Genomic DNA, 25385 nt, shown 5'->3' on the forward strand with positions numbered 1-25385 from the left:
ATTCTGCAGATAATGATAGTTAATTCCAGCAAATGCTTACAATATCTGAAACTGTATTCTACAGATAGTTATTTAGCAAGGAATTTGAGGTAAGGGCATAGTTAACATAAATAAGAATTTTTACCATGATTCAAGATTCATTTTTTTTCCTTTCTAGGGCGTGGGAAGTCTCTATGAATCTATAGCAGATGACAATATAATTTTCTCTATGTAATTTCTCGTTGTGTACAATAGTCTTATTTCCTAGTGCTTAGTTGGTTACATTGTTAAAAATCATTCTTACGCCCATTCTGGCCAAGTCTCAAAGGAAATTGTAAAGGTTAATTCATTAATTATTAGTCATACCTTGCCCTATAAAAAGCTAACTGCACATAAATTTATGATGAAAACATTCAAATCAGCAACAGTCAAATAAATTATGTAATATTTGTATGTAGTTAATGTTCGTCTCTTTTGTCCAATTTTATGATTAGAATAGTTTACATTTTCCTTGGAGCCATTCATTGTAAGTTATTATTCTGATGTTATCTAATAAAGTTCATGGATATATTGAGCCTCTGCACATGAGGTGGATGGCTGAAAACCGTACAGTGCTGGAATAGATCATGAGCCATAACTAGCCTTGCTTCTAGATATCCTGCAACCATACAAAATCAAAATCCGGTTTATTATCAGTGACATATGTCATGAAATTTGTTGTTTTGTGGCGGCTGTACAGTGCAAGACATCAAGGCATAAAAGTTACTATGTTACAAATATAAATAAATAATGCAAAAGATGTGTCATCGGCCAATTTATAGATGGCATTTCACATTCAATACATCATACACTTTCAATCTGACTCTTCCTCCTTCATGTCCTATTAACGTGTTAGTTGTTGAATGTGATTCTTCCTAGGGAATTAAATGTTTTTAACTGTATTCCCACTAAGAACTCTACATTGGTGCAATGCACTATATAGTGGATGTTTTTATTCAGATGGATTTGTTGATTAAGTAGCACCTAAGGATTTCCCATTTAAATCATTCCAGTTATAAAATTGGACATAAGTAACTTAAAATTGAAAAATAAGCTTTGGAGGTGTGTCGCTTCAATGCTGATATCATCAAAGCACATGAGGGCCAATAACATCTACTCTGCGTGCCGTGGGGTCAGCTAAATCAGATGTTCTGCGGGCTCATTGGTTGTTGGCAATGGCATACATTATAGTTGCGACTAGAAGTTGAGTGACAGGCAGCCTTTGGGTTGGACAAACCAGCCAGTTAACTTACTCCACCTTCAATAATATTCAAAGAATTGATGTGCAGAAGATGGATCTCCAGTGTGAAAAGAGAGGGCTTTATTCTTATTCCAGTATTCTTGCTGCCTTACAAATAGATATAGAGCCATCTATATCTCAACTCCAAAGTAGCAGGATGCTCAATTTGGTTATGGGATGACTGAACCAAGCAGAGTATGTGGCAGAAATGAATTTCTAACATGATTCCATGAGCCAGTCATGACTTTGTGCTGTGCGGATATGTGCTGCATCTGTTGTGGAATAATGCAGATGTGAACTGAACACAGTGGGAAGTTTAAACTTCCTAATACAATGGTAACAAGAGGAATAGTTGTGGGAGGAGGTTCACCAGTGGGTGAGAGGTCTAAGAACGTTATACCACATTTGTAATAGCCACTTCAACTTCAGCTTGATATTAACATATCATTTGGGTTTCTTAACCATTTAGGTGAGTGGACATACTGATGACATGCATGACTCAGTTTCAGATCCACATTTTAAAGACATTGCAAGCATTACATTTGACGTTCTTTGGGGTTGTTTACAGAATGGACAGCATGCGTAAGAAGGCAGCCCAAAGGTTTGACAATGTGGCTGTAAAGGCTTGCAGGGCAATTATCCTCCTTTCTGATGGAAGAATATTGCAGTACATCCTCCTCCTTCCTTTATGCCATTCTTCAGATTTCCAAACTTATGTCAAAACCCCCACTGTCCACGTCCATCCCTCCCATATCCAGGTGGGTGATTATTTTACCTGGGGGTCTCTCTTATGAGGAGGTGTCCTTGGAGATAGTAAGCATGCTGGATTGCATGACTTTAGCAGTCAGGAAGATGGAGATTTCATAACACCATGGTAACATGAATTTATATCATCCAGCTGTGTAATGCACGCCCACCTGGACTACGTTAGCTGTGAGTGAGATTGGTGGAATTTATCTTGAGCATAAGTGTAATGTCACAGGCTAAAGTGATGTTCCTTGTCCATGAATCATAGTGGTCATCTGCAAGGAATATCAAATGTAGTAATCCAACAAGTGTATACAAGACCTTATCAAACTTGACCTATTGAATCGGAAGTATCCCAACTACAATACAGAAGACTTTGTAGTCCAGAAGTAGCCACACCTCTAGCCAACCTATTCCAGTACAATTACCATACTGGCATTGTAGAAAATGGCCCAGGTAAGTCCTATTCACAGAAAAAGGGCACATCCAATCCATTTAATTACTGCCCAATCAGACCACTCTTGATATAAAATAAGGAAAGATGTCATCAACGGTGCAATCAAATGACACTCACCAGTAAATTGTTCATCAAAGCTTAGTTTGGGTGTCACAGGATCAGTCAGGTCCAGACCTCATCACAGCCTTGATCTAAATTTGGATGAAAGTGCTGAATCCCACGGATGAAGTGAGAGCTGTCAACAACGCATTTGACTGACAGTGGTGTTAGAGAATCCTAATAAAACTGGTCAATAGATACCTAGAGGAAAATATTCCAGTGGTTGGATTAATACCCTTCATAAGGGTATATGTCATTGTTGGAGGTCAATCACCCCATTCCTTGGAATTTGCTCCAGAAGTTCCTTTGCTTAATGAATCTCCCTGCGTGATCCAGGAGTATCTTGAGAGCCAAATGCATGCTGTCTGTTGCACTCTGCACATGGCAAGCCAGTCAAAGTCACAAACCCAAATGCCCACTGATTCTAACCAGCCTTGTTAGTGTTGAAGTTATTGTAGTTCACTGCCTTATTTTCAAGGCATCTCTCTCTCACTTGCCTAACTCATGTACTTATGAGGTGTTGAGGATCCCCGAAGGAGTTGAAATTGAGTTGGGTGGATATTTTCTGTAGAGCTTGTCCATGAACTCCGGTAGGCAGCAAGTCTTGCTCTAAATGCTGCCAAGAACTGCCACTACAGGCAGTAATACCCAGGCTGTCCCTGGACATGTTTGAAAACCGAAATTGGGGATGTTATGAAAACCAAAAATAGAATGTGGTCCCCTGGGAACTGTAGCTCACATCTTCTCCTTTCTGAGCTTCAGGTAGATGAAGAACAGCCTTCTGCTGTTCTTAAGGCTCTTGTGATCCTCTTGATCTCACAGAGTTATACGAACACCTGCCAGAGTGACGTGAGTGCCTTCACAGAGACATGAGGAAACAGCTGTGTCTATTACAATTTGTTGCCAGATTTACTTGTCAGTTTTTCAGCCCTGTTCAATGCCATTAGGTTTTGCCATAGTTTTATTGGTAAGTTCTAGGAAGCCTAAGAAATCTGTGCATCTTGAGTTTAAATGTTGCTGTTAAGACCAATCCTAATGAGCAATTATCATATTAAAGTTTGCCAACCTGCCTTTCCAGAGGGGGTCAAGTTCCTAGCACAGTGTTAGTTTTATGCATTAAGTTCCCCTGCCAAATCTCAAACCTGTCTACTCACAGGAGTTGAAATTGCCGGCAAAATATTTAATAATATTCAGATTTCTGAGTCCTAGAACTCATTTGGCAACATCATGTTCCGTAACTGACCAGATAGTGTTACACATAGAAGACAGGATTTCTTTAGACAGCTTCTTAACTTACATTTGCAGAGAGCTTCTCAAACATTCCAAATGCAATCAGAAAGAAAATCTCTTTATTTCTGTTTTCTTATGAAAGAACCACTTCACCTTAGCTAAGTATGTTGCTCTGATGACTATTTTATGGCTATAAGCCTTATTTAGGTTAAAATTTTAGTTAAGGTTCCTCAATCTCCTGCTCTTGAATTGCTGGAGGTGTAATCCTTGATATGAAATGTTGAAGTGAACTCCAGCCTGACTGTTGTCCTGGATGCTATGTGTATTGAAGATCTTTGGAGGATGAATAGGGATGCTGGTATTGCAACTGTTTCACAGCTTTAATGACCCAAGTTCAAGTTGCAGCTACTTCTGCACATGTTAATTTTGCACAAGTGGCTGAAGACAGATTTCTATCTCCCCACTTCTGGAATTTCCAAAGAGGTGTGAATGCTATGACCATTGGAGCTTCCAAGATTTAGATTAGCAAACTTTGTGTGGAAAACTTATCAAGAAAAGTGGTTGTCATGCAGCTAAATAATTCCGTAATCGTGGTTTGAGAATTTGAATTCAATTTTTCTGCAGGTAAAACCTGATGATAATGTGAGCATCAAGCTGTTGGATGATTGTAAATATCTAACTGGTTACTCATGTCCTTTAGAGAAAGGGGTCTGGTATTCTTGCCTCAGTTTAGACTACATGTGACTTTTGACTCAGTGCCTCTTAACTTCCCTCTAAAGTGGCCTAGTAAGAAACCTGCGTGTATCAAGTTGACACAAACTGCTACTGGTAGTTCAAGGAGAAGGCACACCACCACCTGATCAAGGCACAAGCATAGCCAATAAATGCTGGCATTGTGCAGCAATACCAAAAACAAGGAAGTGACTTTGAAAAGTGGAGTTACAGATCAGCCACAATCTATCTGAACAGTCTTGGGGGAACTGAATGTCCTGCTTCTGTTCCTATATTCACAAATAAAAGCCTTTTAAAGAGGAAACAGAATGCTTGGGCACAATGCATTTGAAATGAAGTGAAACCAAGCATGTCATTCTGCAAGTTTAATTTGGAAAGAGCACAGCCTAATGCAAACGTGCATTTAACTGTTGTGGTTTCTAAAGCAAGTGTAATAGATATTTACTCTGAAATTATTACTAAGTTGTTAAAAAATACACCATTCTTTATCCTGTCATATATATGTAAAGTTAAAGAAGCCATCAGTCAGTAAAACTTCTGTTGTTCTTATTGAGGTTTTCCATAAGCGAGCAATAGAAATTCATTAGGATGCTGCCCGGTATGATGAAATGCAAAGAACAAGTGCAGGAAGCATTTTGAAGTGGCGTGATAAGAGCTAAATATTGTACGAGGATGGATAGACATAAGATGCTGGTAGATAAGGAAGCTAGAATGAGGTGCTGTGGGTACAAGAATAAATGTAAGGAATATAAAAGAGAAAATGGAAAACTTCTGTGTGATGCATGAGGCTGTGGAATAGTCCACTTCCAGGATTAGTGGCTAAGGCACAAAGAATAATTGGCTCCCATTATTAAATTAGAGAGGTAACTGTAGGATAATAGGATAAAGAAAGTAAGGGACATAACACGGTTAAGGTTATTTTCTCACTTGAGAAATTTCAGATGCAGGTTTCTTACATCTACAAATATTTTATTAAAACTTCTTCTCTGCTGTATAAGAACAAAAAATACTGGAACAATTCAACAGGTGAGGCAGCATGTGTGGAAAGAGAAACGGATTAATGTTTCAGGTCAATGACCTTTCATCTGAATGCCTGGATGATCCATTTGACCACCTTGCCTACACTGGCTCTTGGGAAAAAGCCACAAAATTAATCCCAGTCTTTTTTTCTCTTTAGTCTACAAATTTGCTCCCTTCAAGTATTTATTCAACTCTTTTTTGAAGGATATTACTGAATCTATTTCCACCACCATTTTGGGCTGTAAATTCCAGATTGTAACAACTCACAAGGGAAATCTTTATGATGTCACCTCCATTTCTTTCGTCTGTTGTATTAAATCTGCTTCCTCCAATGCCACTGAAAACATTTATCCTTCCTTCCTTTATCAAAAACCTCTCTGTTTTGAACACATTTTCAAATCTCTCTTAACCTTTTTGGTCTACAGTAAACACTCAGTTTCTCTAGCCCGTTTGTGTAAAAGAATCCCATCCATTTTCCATCCTAATAAGTCTCTTCTGTACCATCACTTAAGACATCCATCATAAAGTGTAATGCCTGAATTTGGCCACAATAATACTGCAGGAGTGTTTTATAAAAATTTAGTGCAACTTTGTCACTTTTATATTTATAACTCCAGGGATTCCTTTTAAACAGCTTTCTCAACTTGCCATCCCCATGAATTCATTCCTTTCACATCCACCATCATGAAGTGCTTCAAGAGGCTGGTCATGGCACACATTAACTCCAGACAACCTCGACTCACTGCAATTCATCTACCGCCGAAACAGGTCTACAGTGGACACCATCTCCCTGGCCCTACACTCATTTCTGGAACATCTGGACAGTAAAGACACCTATTGTTAGACTATTGTTTATTGACTACAGCTCTGCCTTCAATACTATAATTCCAACCAAACTCATCACCAAACTACGAGACCTGGGACCTGGGTCATCGAGTCCAGGAAAGGGGGTGGTGTACATGCACCTCTCTACATCAATGGTGCCGAGGTCGAGAGGATTGAGAGCTTCAAGTTCCTGGGAGTGAACATCACTAATAGCCTGTCCTGGTCCAACCACATAGATGCCATGGCCAAAAAAGTTCACCAGCGCCTCTACTTCCTCAGGAGGCTAAGGAAATTTGGCATGTCCCCCTTGACACTCGCCAACTTTTATTGATGCGCCATAGAAAGCATCCTATCTGGATGTATCACGGCTTGGTATGGCAACTGCTCTGCCCAGGACCTCAAGAAACTGCAGAGAGTTGTGGACACAGCCCAGCGCTTCACAGAAACCAGCCTCCCCTCCATGGACTCTGTCTGTACCAGCCAGCATAATCAAAGACCCCACTCACCCAGGTCATTCTCTCTCCTCTCCCATCAGGCAGAAGATATAGGAGCCTGAGGGCACATACCACCAGGTTCAAGGACAGCTTCTATCCCACCGTGATAAGGCTATTGAATGGTTCCCTTATATGATGAGATGGATTCTTGACCTCACAATCTACCTTGTTTGACCTTGCACCTTATTGTCTACCTGCAATGCACTTCCCTGTAGCTGTGACACTTTACTCTGTATTCTGTTATTGTTTTTACCCTGTACTACCTCAGTGCACTCTGTACTACCTCAATGCATTGTGTAATGAATTGATCTGTACGAACAGTATGCAAGACAAGTTTTTCACTGTACCTTGGTACAAGTGACAATAATAAACCAATACCAATACCATTTAATTAAAACTGCCTGTCATTAATCTCACCAAAATTAATTATTTCAGCCTTCCTTTCAGTAAGTTTAACTTGTCATGTGTCCACTTGTTTCATCAGTCTATCTCCTCCTGAAATTTTCTGCTGTCTTCCTCATTGGTTACTATATTGTCATGTGCTATCTTAGAAATTATGCACCATATGTCCAAGCCTCTTTCATTAATAGCAGTCAGAAATGGGAGAACTTATAATGGGGAACAAAGAAATGGCAGAGCAGCTAATCAAATACTTTGGTTCTCTCTTCACAGAAGAGAACACAAATAACTTCCCAGAAATGCTAGAGAACCAAGAGTCCAATGAAAAGGAGGAAATAAAGTAAATTACTATAAGTAAAAAAATGGTGATGGAGAAATCAATGGCAGTGGAAGTTATAAGATAAGATCTTTATTAACACATGTACATCAAAACACACAGTGAAAAGCATGTTTTGCATAGTGTTCTGGGGGCAGCCCACAAGTGTCGCCACGCTTCCGGTGCCAACATAGCATGCCCACAGCTCCTAACTTGTACGTCTTTGGAATGTGGGAGGAAACCAGAGCATCTGGAGGAAACCCACACAGACAAAGGGAGAACAGACAAACTCCTTATAGAAGTGGCCGGAATTGAACCCGGGTCACTGGCGCTGTAAAGCATTATGCTAACCTCTACATGATCTGCATCTCAGAGTAGTAAAAGAGGTTACCATGGAAATAGTGGATGCATTGGTTGTCATCTTCAAAAATTCTATAGATAATGGGAAATTCCTGCAGGTTGGACTGTGGCAAATGTAGTACCACCATTTCTAAAAGGTGAGAGAAAGAAAATGGAATTACAGACTGGTTAGTCTCACATCAGTAGATGGGAAAATTTAGAGTCTATTATAAAGGAGGAGATAACAGAACACTTAGAAAATATTAACTAGATCAAACAAAGTCAACAGAGACTTATGAAAGGAATTTATATTTGGCAAACCTACTGGAGTGTTTTGAGTATTTACGTGCATGTAGATTTTCAGAAGGCCTTTGATAAAGTCACATATAGGAGATTAGTGTGCACAATTAGAGCACATGGTATTGGGGGTAATATATTGGCATGGTTTGGAAATGGGTTGACAGACAGGAAACACAATAAGAACAAATGGGGCTTTCTTGGAGAGGCAGGTGGTGACTAGTAAAGGTACTGCAAGGATCAGTGCTGGGCCCCAGCTATTCACATTATACATCAATGATTTAATGTGGTCACCGAATGTAATATTTCTAAGTTTGCCAATGACATGGAACTGGGTGGGATAGAGTGAGGAGGAGATAAAGAGTCTTCAAGGTAATTTGGGTAAGTTTGACAATTACATGGCAGATGCAAATAACACGGTTAAATTTTTAAGTTATCTACTTTAGCAGAAAATACAGAAATGTAGTGTTATTTAAATGGTGAGAGGCAGGGAATTGTTGATGCAAAAAGGGACTTGGCTGTCCTTGTACACTAGTCACCAAAAGCAAACATACAGGTGCAGCAAACAGTTAAGAAGGCAAGTGGTATGTTGGCTTTCATTGCAAAATGTTTTGAATACAGCTACAAGGATGTCTTGGTACAAGTATACAGAAACTTGATCAAACTACATCTGGAGTAGAGTGTGAAATGTTGTTTTCCTTATCTAAGAAAGGACATATTTGCCACAGAGTGAGTGCAGTGAAGGTAAATCAGACTGATTCCTGGCATGACAGGACTGTCATATGGAGAGAGGTTGGGTTGACTAGGCCTGTATTTACTGGAGTGCAGAAGAATGAGAGGTGACCTCTTTGAAAGTAGAAATTTCTGACAGGCCTGGATACAATGGATGCCGGGAGAATGATTCTGCCTTGGGTGGTCTAGAACGAGACATCTCTGAATGTGGAAAGAGACATTTAGGACTGGGGTAAGAAGAAATGAGGGGTGACCCTGTGTAGGAAAATGGTGTTCATCCATGATCATATTGAGTGGCAGAGCAGGCTCAAAGAGCTGTTGATTGGCCTACTCCTGCTCTTACTTTTCTAATTTTCCATCAGAACGGTGATTTCAAAACCTCGTCTCTGAAGACACAACTGCAAAATTGTTCCAGTCTGAAAAACAGCCTATAATCAGTACCCTCTGCTCTCTGCCAATGTTGTATTCACACTGCCACCATCACTTTAATTTCATGTGCCTCACTTTAATTATCAAGTCTATTAAGTGATACAAAAGCAAAATACTACAAATGCTGGAAATTTGAAATAAAACAGAAAATGCTGGAAATAGCAAATTAGGAGGGTGAAGTAGGTCAGTCAACCTTTATCTGATGCAGTTAAGGCAGTTTAATGAAAGGTCACGTACTGGCTAGATGGGTACAGATCCTTACCTCAAGGATTTTAGTGAATCAGATGGATATTTTCTCAACAATCCTTTTGTTTTAGGTTACCTTTACTAATGTTAGGATTTTAATTCCAGATTTATTTAATTGAATCCCAAGCTGAAATGTCACTGACTCAAAGGTCCATGCCACTGAATACTGTATACTTAATCACTATGCTCTTTATCAGATCTTGCAACATACACCTGAATGGACTTATTGTATTCCTACCTGGTATAAACCTTGGGATTGTCATAAACTTCTTTTCCTGCCTCACTTTTATTTCTCATTTATCTCCATCTATGTATGTGTCGATAGAGTGCATTTGCATGTAGTCAGTGTGTGGATAGACATCTTTATGGTATGTCCATTTATATGTACATTAAATCCATGCAGCAGAGTCTGGTCTCCAATTATCCTGAACCTCCTTACCATTGGATCAAGGCCTCAATTTGTAGCTGGTGTGCAATGGCCACCCACATTCAATAAAAAATCACACACAGGCAAATTCCATTTTTCATTCTCGTAAAAGTAAGATATCCTCAACCTTAAGGGACTCCCAAGGAAGAAGGTGGTGATGAAAATAATCATTAGTTACCCCAGGAACGCTAACATAGGAAAGGAGGGCTTTCTTTCCTCTTTGTTGAACATGTCTAACCTGTATCTAAACCTCCTTGTAAGCCTCCTATTCTGCATTTACAACTTAACAGGTTAATTGTTGATTACAGTTTACTTGGACCAGATCTCCTTCAAACTCATTGAAATCAGTCCTTCATGTGCACTTTTAATTCTCTGTCATCTTTTTCCATTCCTATTCATATAAGCCACATGAAAAGATTTCAGAAAATGTAGCCAAAAGCTTGGTCAAAGCTTTAATTAACATCTCATGTGCATTAACGTCTCAAAGGAAAGTCTTAAGAAAGTTAAATCCGGAGTTTCTGGAGTTAAATCTGAAATTAAATCTGGGGAATCTGGACCTCAGCCACTGAAGGCACAATGGATAACAGTGGAACACTGAAAACTGAAGATGCATAAAAGGCCATTATTGTAAGACCAAAGAGATCAATAGTAGAAGTTAGCAGCAGTGTAAGTTTTCATTGTTATATCCTGGACTCTAATGTAAAAACTTAAATGGAATACTATTGCATAACATTATGTGGCACATAGCAAATGGGAATTGTTCTTTCTTTAGACAGTACTCACCATGCTCTAGCTCCAGGCCTGCAGTCTTTTTATTGTTTGTAGAATGATTCATCCTAAAATAATGTGGATTTTTTCTTCACAGACTATTCCTCTTACCGCATCTTCAGTCACTCAATGTTGCCTACAACAAGATTTCTTTCATTCCCGATGACATTAGAAACCTCAGGTTGGTGATCAGTAACTCTTGTACTTAACTGCACCATTTTTCCTTTCTTAGGATTATAATGATGTTAATTCAGGTTAGCTTTCGTTAAGATATTGATTTTGAATTACTTTAAAAGCCATTAAACTTTTCATTTACAATTAAGAAAAGGATGAAAGTACAATCTCAAAATTTGTCAGTGAGATTAAATTGATATCATTAATTCTGAAGAAGACTGTGACAAAATGCTGGAAGATCATAGTAAACATATACTAGATATTTTTAAGGAAAATCATTTTCTTCATAACTGTGAGGTGGCATTTTGGTAAGAGGAATGATGCCACACAATCCTTGCAAAAAATATCAAGTAGGGGAGTTCACATGACAATAAAAGGAGAAAAGCAAACAAAGCACTCGGGTTTAATTTTTAGACAAATAGAATTGAAAAGAAAATAAATTCTGTACATTTTGAACAGAACTGTGTTTAGACCACACTTGGAGGATTGTCCTCAGTTCTGGTCCTTAAAAAAATAACATAGAAATGTTGATAACAGCCCCAAAAAAAGTTTTTAAAAATGATAACAAAACTGAAAAGATTTACCTATTAGGAAAGGAGGTACAGACTGAAGCTTTCTTCTCCGGAAAAGAGGATGATATGATAGAGGCTTTCAAAATTATATAAACAAAATATTGTTTATATGGAGACCACAGAATATTTTTATGCAGAGGGGTCTGGATGCTCTTGCAATTGACATACAGATACTAGAAGTAATTGGGAAGGCAATTGGAATGTTGCAAAAGAGAGAGAATCCAAAAGTGAGGATGTTTTGCTACAAATATACAGGGCTTTTATCAGACCACACCTAAAGTACTGCATTCACTTTTGGTCTCCTTATTTAATAGAGTCATAGAATAATAAAACATGGAAACAGGTCCTTCGGCCCAACTCGCCCGTGGTAACTAAGATGCCCATTTTAGCTAGTCCCCTTTGCCTGCATTTTGCCCATATCCCTGAAAACCTTTCCTATCTATGTACCTGTCCAAATGTATTTTAAATTTTGTTATTGTACCTTCCTTAACCATTTCCTCTGGCAGCTCATTCAATGCACACACCACTCTCAGTGTGAAGAAGTTGACCCTCAGTACCTTTTAAATCTTTCCCCTATCACCTTAAGCCTATGTGCTCTAATTATTGATTCCATTCCCTGGGAAAAAGACGGTGCATCCATGCTATCCATGCCCCTTGTGATTTTATACACCTCTATAAGGTCAAATGAGGGATATTCTTGCATTTATCCAGTTCAAAGAAGGTTCACCGGGTCGATTCCTGGGAAGAAAGGATTGCCTTATGAGGAAAGGTGAATGGATTGTACCTATATTCATTGTAGTGTAGAATAATGAGAGATGGTAATGAAACATAAGATTCTGAGGGGCTTTGCAGATTAGATGCTGTGCAGATGATCCCTTGTGAGGAATTGAGAAGTAAGGAGCATAGTTTCAGAATAAGGAGCTGCCCATTTAAGACATGAGGAATGTCTTCTTTTCAGAAGGCTGTAAGTCTGAAATTCCTTAATTTAGGGAGTTGTGGAGTCTAAATTATTGAACACATTCAAGGCCAAGGTAAACAGATCTTTGGACTGAAGAGGAACTAAGGATACGGGTCATGCAGGAAATTGTTGAGGCCAAGGTCAGATCTACCATGACCTTATTGACTGATGGGGAGGGATTGGGGGAATGTGTGCCTGATTCCTGCTCCTAAATCTTAGGTTCTTGTATTTCTTACTCTAGTACTGTCCATATTTCCCCCAATTGTTCTGACCCAACCCCCACCCCCCCCGTCCCCATCCTGCCCATCTTGTCCCTACTCACCATCCTCCCATTCTTCTCTTCACCCTCCCTAATCCTGCATCTATCCACACCTTCCCCACCGAGTTCCTCTTCCTCCAAGCCCGTATCTCCCTAATTCTCCCTGATTATCTACCTCGTCTGATCCTCTCTCCCCTCTGACCCCATGATCTGGAGTCCAAATGGTTTCCTCCACAACAGCATTTTGGTGCTGATGGAGCTGTTCTCACACAAAAATGATGTGGGTGTTCCATGCCACACTAATTTAAGGTGCAATTTTATACATGGTACAATTTCTAGTCTGTAGAAATGCAAGGTAAAAGCTACTTATGCACTGCATCCAAACAATTTATATTCAATGTGACCGGTTAATTTATTTTTATTTCATAAGCTGCTTGTGCTTCAAGCTATTTCTTTGAATGCTGGATTTATACATCTAATATTAATTAGAATTGAAATGATATGTTTACATTAACATCAAATATATAGAGCATTTATTGTTTTAATTTTGACTTTATCTAGAGAACTTCAATTTTTAAATGTTGAAGGAAATGAGCTAAGTTCACTGCCATGTGGCCTTCTCAAACTCCCCCTGAAGCATGTACGCGTGCATAATAATTACATACATCCTTTGTTTTGGGAAGAAAATATACAGAACCAACCACAGCATCTTACTGATCTAGCTGCTCTCTCTTTCACCAAGAACAACTTGCATCAGCATTACTTGAATATACCTGAGGAGGTGCAAATTATACTGAACAAGTAAGTATCTCACTGTGCAATGGACTGAGATAATGAGCTGGGTTCTCTTGCCATCTACACTTCGGGTTAAGTTTTCTACAAAAATGTTTAATGTTTTTACGGGGCAATGATACCTGTTAGAATTCTGGCTTCTCCAGTTATCCTTACTCATGTCCATTACGTAATTAGGTAAATTTCCACAGACAATCCCACATTCAGTTCACAAACTGAAGTCGGGAACTGAATATATTGTAACCTGGCTCTGCATTTTCCAGACAAAATGTGTAACAGGAAGGGACAGTGAACTTAATAGTGCATTAATCAGGTGGAAAATGTAGAAAACTAAAATTAAGGATGCTTTAATAAATTAGAAATAATGTACTAGAAAAAGGGGTTTGTTGTATTGTAGTGCTTTAGACCAAAAACAGTCGTTATTTCATTGTCTAGAACTAGTTATTTGTGGAAAAGAAATGGGTATGGGACCTTTCATCGTAACTGGGAAAGAGAAAAGGCAAGTTGATTTTCAGTACCAGAGAAGGTGGGAGAGGAATGGACAAAACAAAAGAAACAAGATGTTTCTCTTTCCATACATTCTGTCTGACCTGATGAGTATTCCTGTTGCGTGGTTCCAGCATGTTCTGTTCCTTTTATTTTCATTTACAGTTGAAGTGGTAGTATATGGAAAATACTATATATTACCTGCCTGTCCCCCATCAAGCTTCGTGCTCCTTCAACACCACCCCTGGTTGCAATGCTACAACTTTAATTGCAAATTTTTCTTTGCATTTAAACTTTTTAAGGACTGTAGTACTCATTCAAGGTGATAGCTCACTGTCACCTTTTCATGGACAATTAAGGATGAGCTGATTACTTCCTTGACTTCTGGAGAGTCATTCTAAATTCTTCTATCATACAAATACCTGAACCATCAACAGATAATGACAGTCCTGTTTCTTGTCTGTTGTTCAATGTAAGCTGCAATTCTTCATGTTTCTTAAGAGGATATCCTGTTTGATGGTTATAATTTTGTAATCGCCTTTTGGTCAAATTGATATTGATGCCTTAAGTTGCATGTTGCATCCTTGTCTGTTTGATCCTGCTTCTCATTGCCCTGGCCAACTGCCAACACTAGCATATTTTTATTGGGAGAATGGCCAAATAAAGTTATCGATAAAGAACTCTATCAGAGGTGTGCAGTTTAAATTATATATTTGCAGTACAACATGATAAATGGAACCAAGCAGTGAGGCATGAAGTTATAGTTTAAGGTGACTGGGTCAAGAAGTAGAAACTTTGTGGGTGGAGATAAGGGATAACTTGGGAGAAAAAGTATTCTTGGGAATAGTATATTAAAAATGCTTTTCAGTAGAAGTATAAAAAATTATGAGTGGCATCGATAGCGTAGATAGTCAAAGTCTTTCTCCCAGGGTGGAGATGTAAAATACTAGAGGGCATAGGTTTAAGGTGAGAGGGAGGAAGTTTAAAGGAGATTTTGAGGCAGGTTTTTCTACACAGAGTGGTAGGTGCCTGGAATGTGCTGGCAGGGGCAGTGGTGGAAGCAGATATGATAGCAACGTTTAAGAGGCATTTAGACAGATGAATGAACAGCTGGGGAATAGAGGGATATGGACCACGTGCAGGCAGATGGGATTGCTTTAGCTTGGCATTGTGGTCGGTGTAGATATGGTGGGCCATAGGACCTGCTCCTCTGCTGTGTTGTTCTGTGTTCACAGGAGCAGCCACAGCTATCATGCTAGAAATGGTCTGATGTGAATAAGGGATTTAATATTAATAACATGGGATTAAAAACTGACAGGTTTCCTGGACCCTGTGGTCTATGTTTGAAATAAGGCTCCCAAGGAAAAATGGTTTACATTGGTTTTAGAATTCCCTAGGTTCTGGAATAATCCTAGTAGATGGAAAGGTAGCAAATTTAACCACACTGTTCAAGACAGCAAGGATACATTGAAGGTGGCCCTGTGGCACAACAGTAGTACTGCTGCCTCACAACTCTAGTGACCTGAGTTCTGCCTGTGTGCCGTTTACATGTTCTCCCTGTGACTCGATGGTTTTTCTCCTGTTTCCTCCCACATCTGAATTATGTACAGGTTAGTAGGTTAATTGGCCACTGTAAATTGTCTGTAGTGTGTAAATGAGAGGTAGAATCTTGGGGACTTGATGGGAAAATGAACAGAGGATATAGAACGTTACAGCACAGTACAGGCCCTTTGGCCCACGATGTTGTGCCGACGTTTTATCCTGCTCTAAGATCTATCTAACCCTTCCTGTGAGAACAAAATAGGTCTAGTATAATTGCAGACATTGTGGGCCAAAGGGCTGTTTATATGTTGCATGACTCAGTGATTCTATGACTCTCTGACATCAGTCAGGATGCTGTGCCATCCACGTTCTAGACTATAAACATCTCCAATAAAAAAGAATATGATTGCTTGTCTTACCTGTGTCCCCCATCATCCACATCCTGGGACTTGCCATTGACCAAAAACTTAACCAGACCAGCCACACAAGAAGTATACCAAAAAAGCAGATCAGAAGCAAATAATTCACCCCCTGACCCTCCAAACCTTTCCACCATCTGCGAGGTGCAAGGTAGGGGTGTGATGGAAACATCTCCATTTTCTTGGATGACTTTAGCTCTAACAACATTAAAGAAACATGGCACAATCTGGACAGTGCAGTCCAGAATTGCTTAGCACCCTCTCCACCACCCTAAACATTCATTCCCTCAGCAACCAGAGTACTGGAGCTGCAATGTGTACCATCTACTGTTTGCACTTTAATTACCAGCTGAGGCTACTTGGATAACACATTCTAAAGCCAGGTGACCCTCAAGAAGGACAAGGACAGCAGGTGTATGGGAACACAATCAAGTCGGACATCTTCCTTGCATGGAAACATGACACTGCTCCTTCATCATTGCTGTTGAGCAGGGAGCCCCATCACTTCAAGAATTACAATGGGTTCAAGGCAGCAGCCCATCACCACCTTCTTGAGGACAGTTAGGGATAATTAATAAGTGTTGACCTTGATAGCAACTTCCAATCTCAAAAGAATGTTAGGAAAAATACTGGAATCCATTATTAAGCAAGTGGTAGCAGGGTGCTTTAAAATCATAAAGTTATGCACTGTGAAAATGATTTTGTGAAAGGAAAATGATTTTTGGCAAATCTTTGAGTAGCTTGCTCGATGAGGGGAACTGTTGAATGCCAAATAGGCGGAAAACAAGACTAGGTCAGAAGGCTATGTCTACAGGGGTGCCGAAAGGATCAGTGCTGGTACCCCTATCTATATAAAAATCTATTATTAACATACAGTATATATTAATAGCAGATCCATTATGCTTTCCCTTCATCAGCCATTCATCAGTCAAAGGTGGGGGGAGGGGGGGTAGAATAAATTATGAGGATGCAAGCAGTCCATAAAGGGATATAGAGAGGTCAACCAAGTGGGCAAGAAGGTGGTAGGTGAGGATAATGTGGAGAAATATGAATGTTTTAATATTAAAAGTAGAAAAACAACACTTTTACATGTGAGAAATAATTGTTGATTTTCAGGAAGAGATGCATCATTTTGCATTTAAAGCTCAAACCTAACAAGTAATTAGTAAGGCAATTGCAACATGTAACAACAGCAAGGGATTGCAATACAAAAGTAAGGATGTTTTGCTGCATTTGTGCAAAGGTTTGGTGAGACCACATATGGAGTGCTTTCAAGAGGTTTGGCACCTGTACTTAAAAAAAAGGAGCAATAAAGGTTGACAAAATTAATTTTTGGTTTGAGAGAGTTGTCCTACAAGTCGTGAGTTTGGAAATGTTTGCTAGTCCTGTACCTGGCGTGCCTGAACCTTTAGGCATGGTTCAATGTATTGTGCAGGAGAATCTCTCTATGTTGCTTGACTTGCCCTCTGTTGCCTGTGCAATCCTTGTGACTGATTCATTAAGGTAGCAACAGCCCTGACTTCAAATTGTAGTCTACAGATTTAAATACAAGTCACCCCTATTGTTATACCTCAAGTGAACAATATCAGCAATGATGGAAGAATGGTTTGCTGTCTCCAGCCTCTCAGAAAACTTCGATCCACTGTAATTCACCTAGTGCCGAAACAAGTCTACAGCAGATGCCATCTCCCTGGCCCTACACTCATCTCTGAAGCATCTGGACAGTAAAGACACCTACGTTAGACTATTGTTTATTGACTACAGCTCTGCCTTCAATACTATAATTCTAAGCAAACTCATCACCAAACTCTGAAACCTGGGACTCAACACCTCTCTTTGCAACTGGATCCTTGACTTCCTGACCAACAGACCGCAATCGGTAAGAATAGGCAGCAACATCTCCAGCACAATTATTCTCAACACTGGTGTCCCACAAGGCTGTGTCTTCATCCCCCTACTCTACTCCCTATACACTCATGACTGTGTGGCCAGATTCTGCTCTAAATCCATCTACAAGTTTGCAGATGATACCACTGTAGTGAGCCAGATCTCGAATAACAATGAGTCAGAATGCAGGAAGGAGATCGCGAGCTTAGTGACATGGTGTAATGACAACAACCTTTCTCTCAATGTTAGCAAAACAGAAGAGCTGATCACTGACTTCAGGAAGTGGGGGGGGGGGGGGGCAGTGCACAAGCTCCTGTCTACGTTAATGGTGCTGAGATCGAGAGGGTTGAGAACTTCAAATTCCTAGGAGTGAACATCACCAATAGCCGGTCCTGGTCTAACCACATAGATGCCATGGGCAAGAAAGCTCACCAGCGCCTCTACTTCCTCAGGAGGTGAAGGAAATTTGGCATGTCTTCTTTGACACTCACCAACTTTTATCAATGCACCATAGAAGGCATCCTATCTGGATGCATCACGCTTGGTATGGCAACTGCTCTGCCTGGGACCACAAGAAACTGCAGAGTTGTGGATATAGCTCAGCACATCACATAAACCAGCCTCCCCTCCACAGACTCTGTCTACACTTCTTGCTCCCTCGGTAAAGCAGCCAACATAATCAAAGATCTCTCCCACCCCAGACATTCTATCTTCTCCCCTGTCCTATCAGGCTGAAGATACAAAAGCCTGAAAGCACGTACCACCAGGATTAAGAACCGCTTCTATCCTGCAATGTTATAGGACTATTGAAAGGGCTCCTAATATGATAAGATGGACTCTTGACCTCACAATCTACCTCATTATGAGCTTGCACCTTATTTTTCTCCTGCACCGCACTTTCTCTGTGGCTGTGACACTTTACTCTGCATTCTGTATTGTTTTACCTTGTATTACCTCAATGCACTGTGTAATGAATTGATCTGTGTGAACAGTAGGCAAGACAAGTTTTTCACCATATCTTGGTGCAAGTGACAATGATAAACCAATTCCAATTCCTGGCCTATTGTCCTACCTCAGTAACATGAATCAGGTAACCTCTGGTTTGTGTTGTTAATGTTTTGGGGAAGTCTCAGCACTTTTTTAAGCTGTTGGTCAATATTAGCTTATTTCTAGATTTTAGGTATCCTATCCCTTTCTAAATGTTTCTCATTTAACAATTTCTGTCCACAGTTTGGGATTGTTTCCCACATCCAAGGTGCTCAAAGCAGTCTGGATCTAAAAATTTGCTGCCTTTCATAAAAACATTGCTTACCTTGATGAGCATCACATTTTTAAAGAACACCACACAATAATATTTTGCTGTCACAACTTTATATTGGACTTTTATAATTCTTGAATTTTTTTGAAGCCTTGTTTGATTAATAGTTATAATTTGCAAGTAAAATATTGTTGTCTAATTTTATTCAGAACTGTTCCAGTATACTGTCCATCGTTTCAATTCTTTAGCTGACTGACAAAAATGTGGAAAGAAATAATCATAAAAGTTAATGGAATGAATATAAATTTAATATAAAATATGACACAGGGCGGCACGGTAGCGTAGCGGTTAGCGCGATGCTATTACAGCACCAGTGATCGGGTTTCAATTCCCATCACTGTCTGTAAGGAGTTTGTACGTTCTCCCGTGTCTGCGTAGGTTTCCTCCTGGTGCTCCGGTTTCCTCCCACATTGCAAAGATGTACAGGTAGGTTAATTTGGGTTTAAAATGGGCGGCGCGGACTCGTTGGGCCGGAAGGGCCTGTTACCACGCTGTAAGTAAAATTTTAAAAAATTAAAATACATTCTGTTCAGCTCCAGAGTTATTTATGCAGTTCTAGTGAATAAAGAAACAGTGGCTCCATTTAAAAAAATGTTTTGAAGCATTTTGAGAGGAAGGGAGGAAACTGAAAAGAAATCTCCTATTATTAATGACAGTCACATACCAAGTGAAAGTAAAACTCACACCTTTGTAGCAAATTACATTGAAATTTAACTTTATTCTTTTTTTGATTGTGTGAAATAGTGCTTCAGTTTGTGACTGCTGCAATGGACCTCTGTTTGGTTCAGGACTTCATCTGATCCGGCCACGTAAGATGATCTACAATACTGAAAGCCTTCCATACCAATTTTGTGCCTGTTCACCATCTTGTTATAAATCATTCAAGTCTAAGACTCACTGAATATACCCATGTCCTTGTAACCTTGCACTACAAAAGGAAAGTTATTAAGTACCAAGTGTTTATTCTGCATTTTGTTTCATCTAATGTGCCAGTTCTTTATGCAAGGATAAACTTGGTAAGCACATATTTAAATTTTTGAAAATGCTGTTCAGTACTTATACTTGTTAAAGAACTTCTTGTGCAGATTTGTTGCTAAATTAATTCAATACCTTAGGTAATAGTTGAAATGAACTGACATGCTACTTAAGTGTTGATCTTAACTGAGTTGCAATGACGTGACTAGACAGCTTCTTACAGAGGTTTTGAAGGAAGATTAGGTTTTAACTGTGACAATAAATAATCTTGACTATAGATACAAAAATATTTGATGATTCGCTCCTTTATCCTGGTAATGTTCAAAACATTTGCGTTGCTGCTTGAATCAACTGCCCATTTAGCACTTGAAGATGTTAAAGAGAACTTCACTGTACAAAAACTCTCTGTGCCTAATCCTTAGCAGATAATCCCATGGATTGAATAGTGGTTTAGCAGTAGAAAACAAATGATAGTTACTGAGGCAAGATGGAATTCTGGTTGTGAGGTTTTGTAACTGGTGGAGTTGTGTAAAAGTTGGTTTTCACTCCCCGTAATTTTTGTAAATATAGCCATCCCTCTCCATATTACATCTTGAGAACAGTATTTGAAAGCATGTTAATCACAGAAAGAACAGCCTTTGCCACCGCTTTGGCAGAGCTTTCCCAGTGATCCCTCTCCCCTTCTCTTTCCTTATTGCTTTGTCAGCTTTTTTCCTTCAAGTATTTATACTATTCAGTTTTGAACATAGCTATCGAATATTCTTCCAATTCGCCCGCACTCCACACCATTCAGGCAGTGCATTCCACTTGCTGTGTTTGAAACAAAACCCTCGCATCACCTCTGGTTCTTTTGCCCAGCATCTTGAATGTGCCTCTGGTTACTGATTCTTAAGCCACTGAAAAATGTCTCTTCTTATTTACTTTATCAAGCATCTTCTTAGCCTTCTCTTTAATGAGAACAATCCCACTTTCTTCATTGTCCCCACATCTGGCCCTTAATCCTTCTGTTCTCATACATCTTCCTCTGCATCCTCTCCAAGACTTTGGCATCCTTCCACAAGAGAAAACAGGAGCAGGAGTAGGCCATCAGTCCCCTCAAGCCTGCTCGGCCATTCAATATGATCATGGCTAAATTACCCTGGCCTCAACTCCTCCTCTGTCAGTTTTCCATATCTATCAATTTCCTGATCTTCCAAAAAATTATCTACCTCCACTTTAAATAATTTTAATGACTTAACCTCCTCAACTCTCTGAGGTAGAGAGTTCCAGAGATTCGCTCTCTCGAAAAGTGTGGCCTCCATAACCAAACACAATGATGCAGCTGAGAACCAACCAGCTTTTTGGGAATCTTTTCTATAACTTGCTTCCATTTTTCATCTATCAGTGTACCTTTGTAACTTGCTGCTCATTTCCACGCAACTTGCTGTGCCTTTTAACAGTGTCATTTGTGCACTGGGCCATAGAACTCACAGTTCCTTGATTCAAGTCATTAATGTTAATGATAAAAATCTGAGGCCCCAGCACAGATTCTGGGTCATCACCATGTATCTCATCCTAACAGTTAGAACCCTCAATCTACTTTGTCTCCAATTAAATTCTATTAATTGACCTGTACCTCACTCCTATTAATTGACAAACCTATTGCAATTTTTTGAGGAAATTACAAGTAGGCTAGACAAAGGAGATGCAGTGGATGTTGTGTATTTGGATTTTCAGAGGGCCTTTGACAAGGTGCCGCACATGAGGCTGTTAAACAAGATAAGAGCCCGTGGAATTACAGGAAAGTTACGAGCATGGATAGCACATTGGCTGATTGGCAGGAAACAGAGAGTGGGAATAAAGGGATCCCACTCTGGTTGGCTGCCGGTCACCAGTGGTGTTCCGCAGGGGTCCGTGTTGGGGCTGCTTCTTTTAACGTTGTATATCAATGATTTGAATTATGGAATAAATGGCTTTGTGACTAAGTTTGCCAATGATACAAAGATAGGTGGAAGGGCGGGTAGTGTTGAGAAAATGGAGAGTCTGCAGAGAGACTTGGATAGACTAGGAGAATGGGCAAAGAAGTGGCAAATGAAATACAATGTTGGAAAGTGTATGGTCATGCACTTTGGTAGAAGAAATAAATGGGCAGACTATTATTTAAATGGGGAGAAAGTTCAAAATTCAGAGATGCAAAGGGACTTGGGAGTCCTCGTGCAAGATACCCTAAAAGTTAACCTCCAGGTTGAGTCAGTGGTGAAGAAGGCAAATGCAATGTTGGCATTCATTTCTAGGGGAATAGAATATAAGAGCAGGGATGTGATGTTGAGGCTCTATAAGGCACTGGTGAGACCTCACTTGGAGTACTGTGTGCAGTTTTGGGCTCCTTATTTAAGAAAGGATGTGCTGACGTTGGAGAGGGTTCAGAGAAGATTCACTAGAATGATTCCAGGAATGAGAGGGTTAACATATGAGGGACATTTGATGGCTCTTGGGCTGTACTCCTCGGAGTTCAGAAGAATGAGAGGGGACCTCAGAAACATTTTGAATGTTAAAAGGCCTGGACAGAGTAGATGTGGCAAAGTTGTTTCCCATGCTAGGGGAGTCTAGTACAAGAGGGCACAACTTCAGGATTGAAGGGCGCCCATTCAGAACAGAGATGCGGAGAAATTTCTTTAGCCACAGAGTGGTGAATCCGTGGAATTTGTTGCCATCGGAGGCTGTGGAGGCAAAGTCATTGGGTGTATTTAAGGCAGAGATTGATAGGTATCTGAGTAACCAGGGCATCAAGGGTTAGCTGAGAAGGTGGGGGAGTGGGGCTAAATGGGAGAATGGATCAGCTCATGATAGAATGGCAGAGCAGACTCGATGGGCCGAATGGCTGACTTCTGCTCCTTTGTCTTTGTCTTATGGTCTAAATTGATCCATGCCATAAGGTTGACTCCAATTCAACAAACTCAGTTCTGCTCATAATTTCTTCTGTGGAGCCTCTTTAAGTGCCTCCTGTAGGCCCATGTAGACAATGTTATCTCAAATATATGGACACTTTACTAATGGCCTCTGCAAAAAAGTTCGGTCTGATTAGTCATAACACAACCCATAAGTCCCTGATAATTTTCTTCTATCTACTTGCTCAAATGTATAGTTATTCTGTTGCTAAATCTGCTAATTTCCCCTCAAATGATGTTCAGGCCTACACTTTCCTTTTTTCTCTCTCCCCTTCCATTGGAAATGGAAGTTGTGACCCAGCAATGCCAGGCAGAAAATGTCTCTAACAACACAGAGCCTAGTCATAACTCTCTGACATTCAATTGCAATACCATCAATGTTTCCCCACCATCGCCATTGACTAGAAACTTAACTATACCAGCCGTGTAGGTACTGTAGCTGCAAATGGTGTGATATTCAGTTGATTGGTTCAAACTTCATAATTGCAAAACAGTAACAACTCAAAGCATTGAGATTACAAATAATGAAGAAAGTGCACCAATTAAAAAAACAGAAACTAAACTACATAATTTCAGAAACTAAATAATTTTTAAAACATTTGTTCAGCCATTACTCTTTATTCCAAACTCAATAGCTGAAATGGAGGCTTCAAATAAAGGTTTAAAATTAAATATTTCACCAGAACTTTAACCTTACCTCCCGATTCTGTCTTGTGTCCTTTATCAACCTTTTGCTCCCAGGTCTGAGCCTTACATGAATTGCCAAGAAATGATATTGTTCCTGGCTATTATTAAAATCAAGTCGGGTTTATTGTCATGTGCATAAGTACGGTGAGGTACAGGTACAATGAAAAGCTTGCTTGTAGCAGCATCACAGGCAGCACACAGAATATAAATTATACATAGATTAAACATTCTGCCATCTAACATTCCTGTATAACCATAGCAGTAAGTGTATATTTAGTTTTGCAAATTATTTCAGAACAAATCAGTTTTAGAAGCTTTTTGCAGTACACCATGAGTGCTTAATTTTGTTACCAGAAAAGATGAACCAAAGCAAAATTAGACAGATGGAAGGTGATGAATAGCCTGCCAGTCATATTATTAAGATCCATGTTTTTGTTGATATGGTAACAAAAAACACAAATATTGTTCATGTTTCCTTGGTGCCAAACAAAGAATCCTTTCCTTCAGGTAATGGTAGAATTAATCATGTTTGTTTTTCTGAATGAATGAACAGGAGATTGAAGATAAATTTGAGGCATTTTTCAGATTTATTTTTTCATAAAACTTCATTGAGAGGTTGACTCAGAGAGATGTAGGAATGATTAAAATGAGAATTTTTAAATAAATTACTGTTTTCTAGAAAGATTTATGCAACTGTGCTAACTATTTATCCAGTTGAGGTAGGTATGAGAAATACATTTTCCAGGAATTAGTCAACCCTAACCCACGTAAGTTCGAACAAGTTCAGGACTTCAGCTGGTGCACATCTGGACACACAAATCACTAATGCCATCTGGGATCCAGCAAGAGATCAGAGACTTCCAGGAATGCCTGCAGATACAGTACCAGATGTGATGTGCTGCAGGATCCAATGCCCAAGCATTTCACCAGAGATTTAATGATTAAGAAGAAAGTAAGTTATGAATAAGGTGTTACCTTATAAGTATTTGTGTTTGCTGCAGAGCTTTTAATTAGAATCTTAAAATTGTCTACTTCATTTTTAATAGCTTTTATGCTGCTTAATCTCAGAGACAGTCAGAAGCATATCTTAACCCTTCCAACTGACAGGAAAGCTTTGGATGTGACTATGCCATCTACCATAGTTAATTCGCCAGCTTTGTGGCCTGCCCACATGACCCAATTAATATAGTGCAAGGTCCTGGTGCGACCCACAACCTCACCTATTGGGTCCTGGATGCTCTTGGCCAGCAAATGGCTTTGGGGATTCAAACCAAGTGAGTATGGGACATTTGGGTATCCAAGTGACAGTATGAGTGGCAGAGCCCTCTTTGCAAAATGTGGATGATTTTTATTGGTACTACAATATAATATGCTAAGAAATAGTTTTAGTAATTTAGATCAACATAAACTAAATTGATGTGCAAAGTGAAAATGATTGAATGAGTCACAGATTTGTCAGTCCATTTTGCCTTTGGATAATGCATTTGTCAGTCCATTTTGCAGCAACCTGTAAACTCTTTGTAAAACATGCTGAATGGACCAGGAAGATGACAGATGGTATGAGATAATGTAAT

At 39.5% G+C, this 25385-nt stretch overlaps 1 protein-coding gene across 8 annotated transcripts in view; it reads left to right on the top strand.

Annotated features, from left to right (window-relative positions):
• LOC127569069 (leucine-rich repeat-containing protein 63-like) overlaps positions 1–20446 on the top strand; it is a 48390-nt gene extending 27944 nt beyond the window's left edge. For 5 of the 8 annotated variants that reach the window (XM_052013371.1, XM_052013370.1, XM_052013368.1 and 2 more), the window contains 3 exons: positions 10913–10996; positions 13340–13579; positions 19967–20446. In XM_052013371.1, the coding sequence (XP_051869331.1) occupies positions 10913–10996; positions 13340–13579; positions 19967–20123 (481 nt within the window). In that variant the 3' untranslated portion in view covers positions 20124–20446. Of the gene's footprint in view, positions 1–157; positions 659–6177; positions 6286–10912; positions 10997–13339; positions 13580–19966 lie in introns of those variants that run through there. The other 3 variants (XR_007956142.1, XM_052013375.1, XM_052013374.1) reach the window with 3 other exon arrangements.
• Positions 20447–25385: the final 4939 nt, after the last annotated feature.

This window comes from Pristis pectinata, chromosome 4 (genome assembly GCF_009764475.1).
Source record: "Pristis pectinata isolate sPriPec2 chromosome 4, sPriPec2.1.pri, whole genome shotgun sequence".
Taxonomy (NCBI): domain Eukaryota; kingdom Metazoa; phylum Chordata; class Chondrichthyes; order Rhinopristiformes; family Pristidae; genus Pristis; species Pristis pectinata.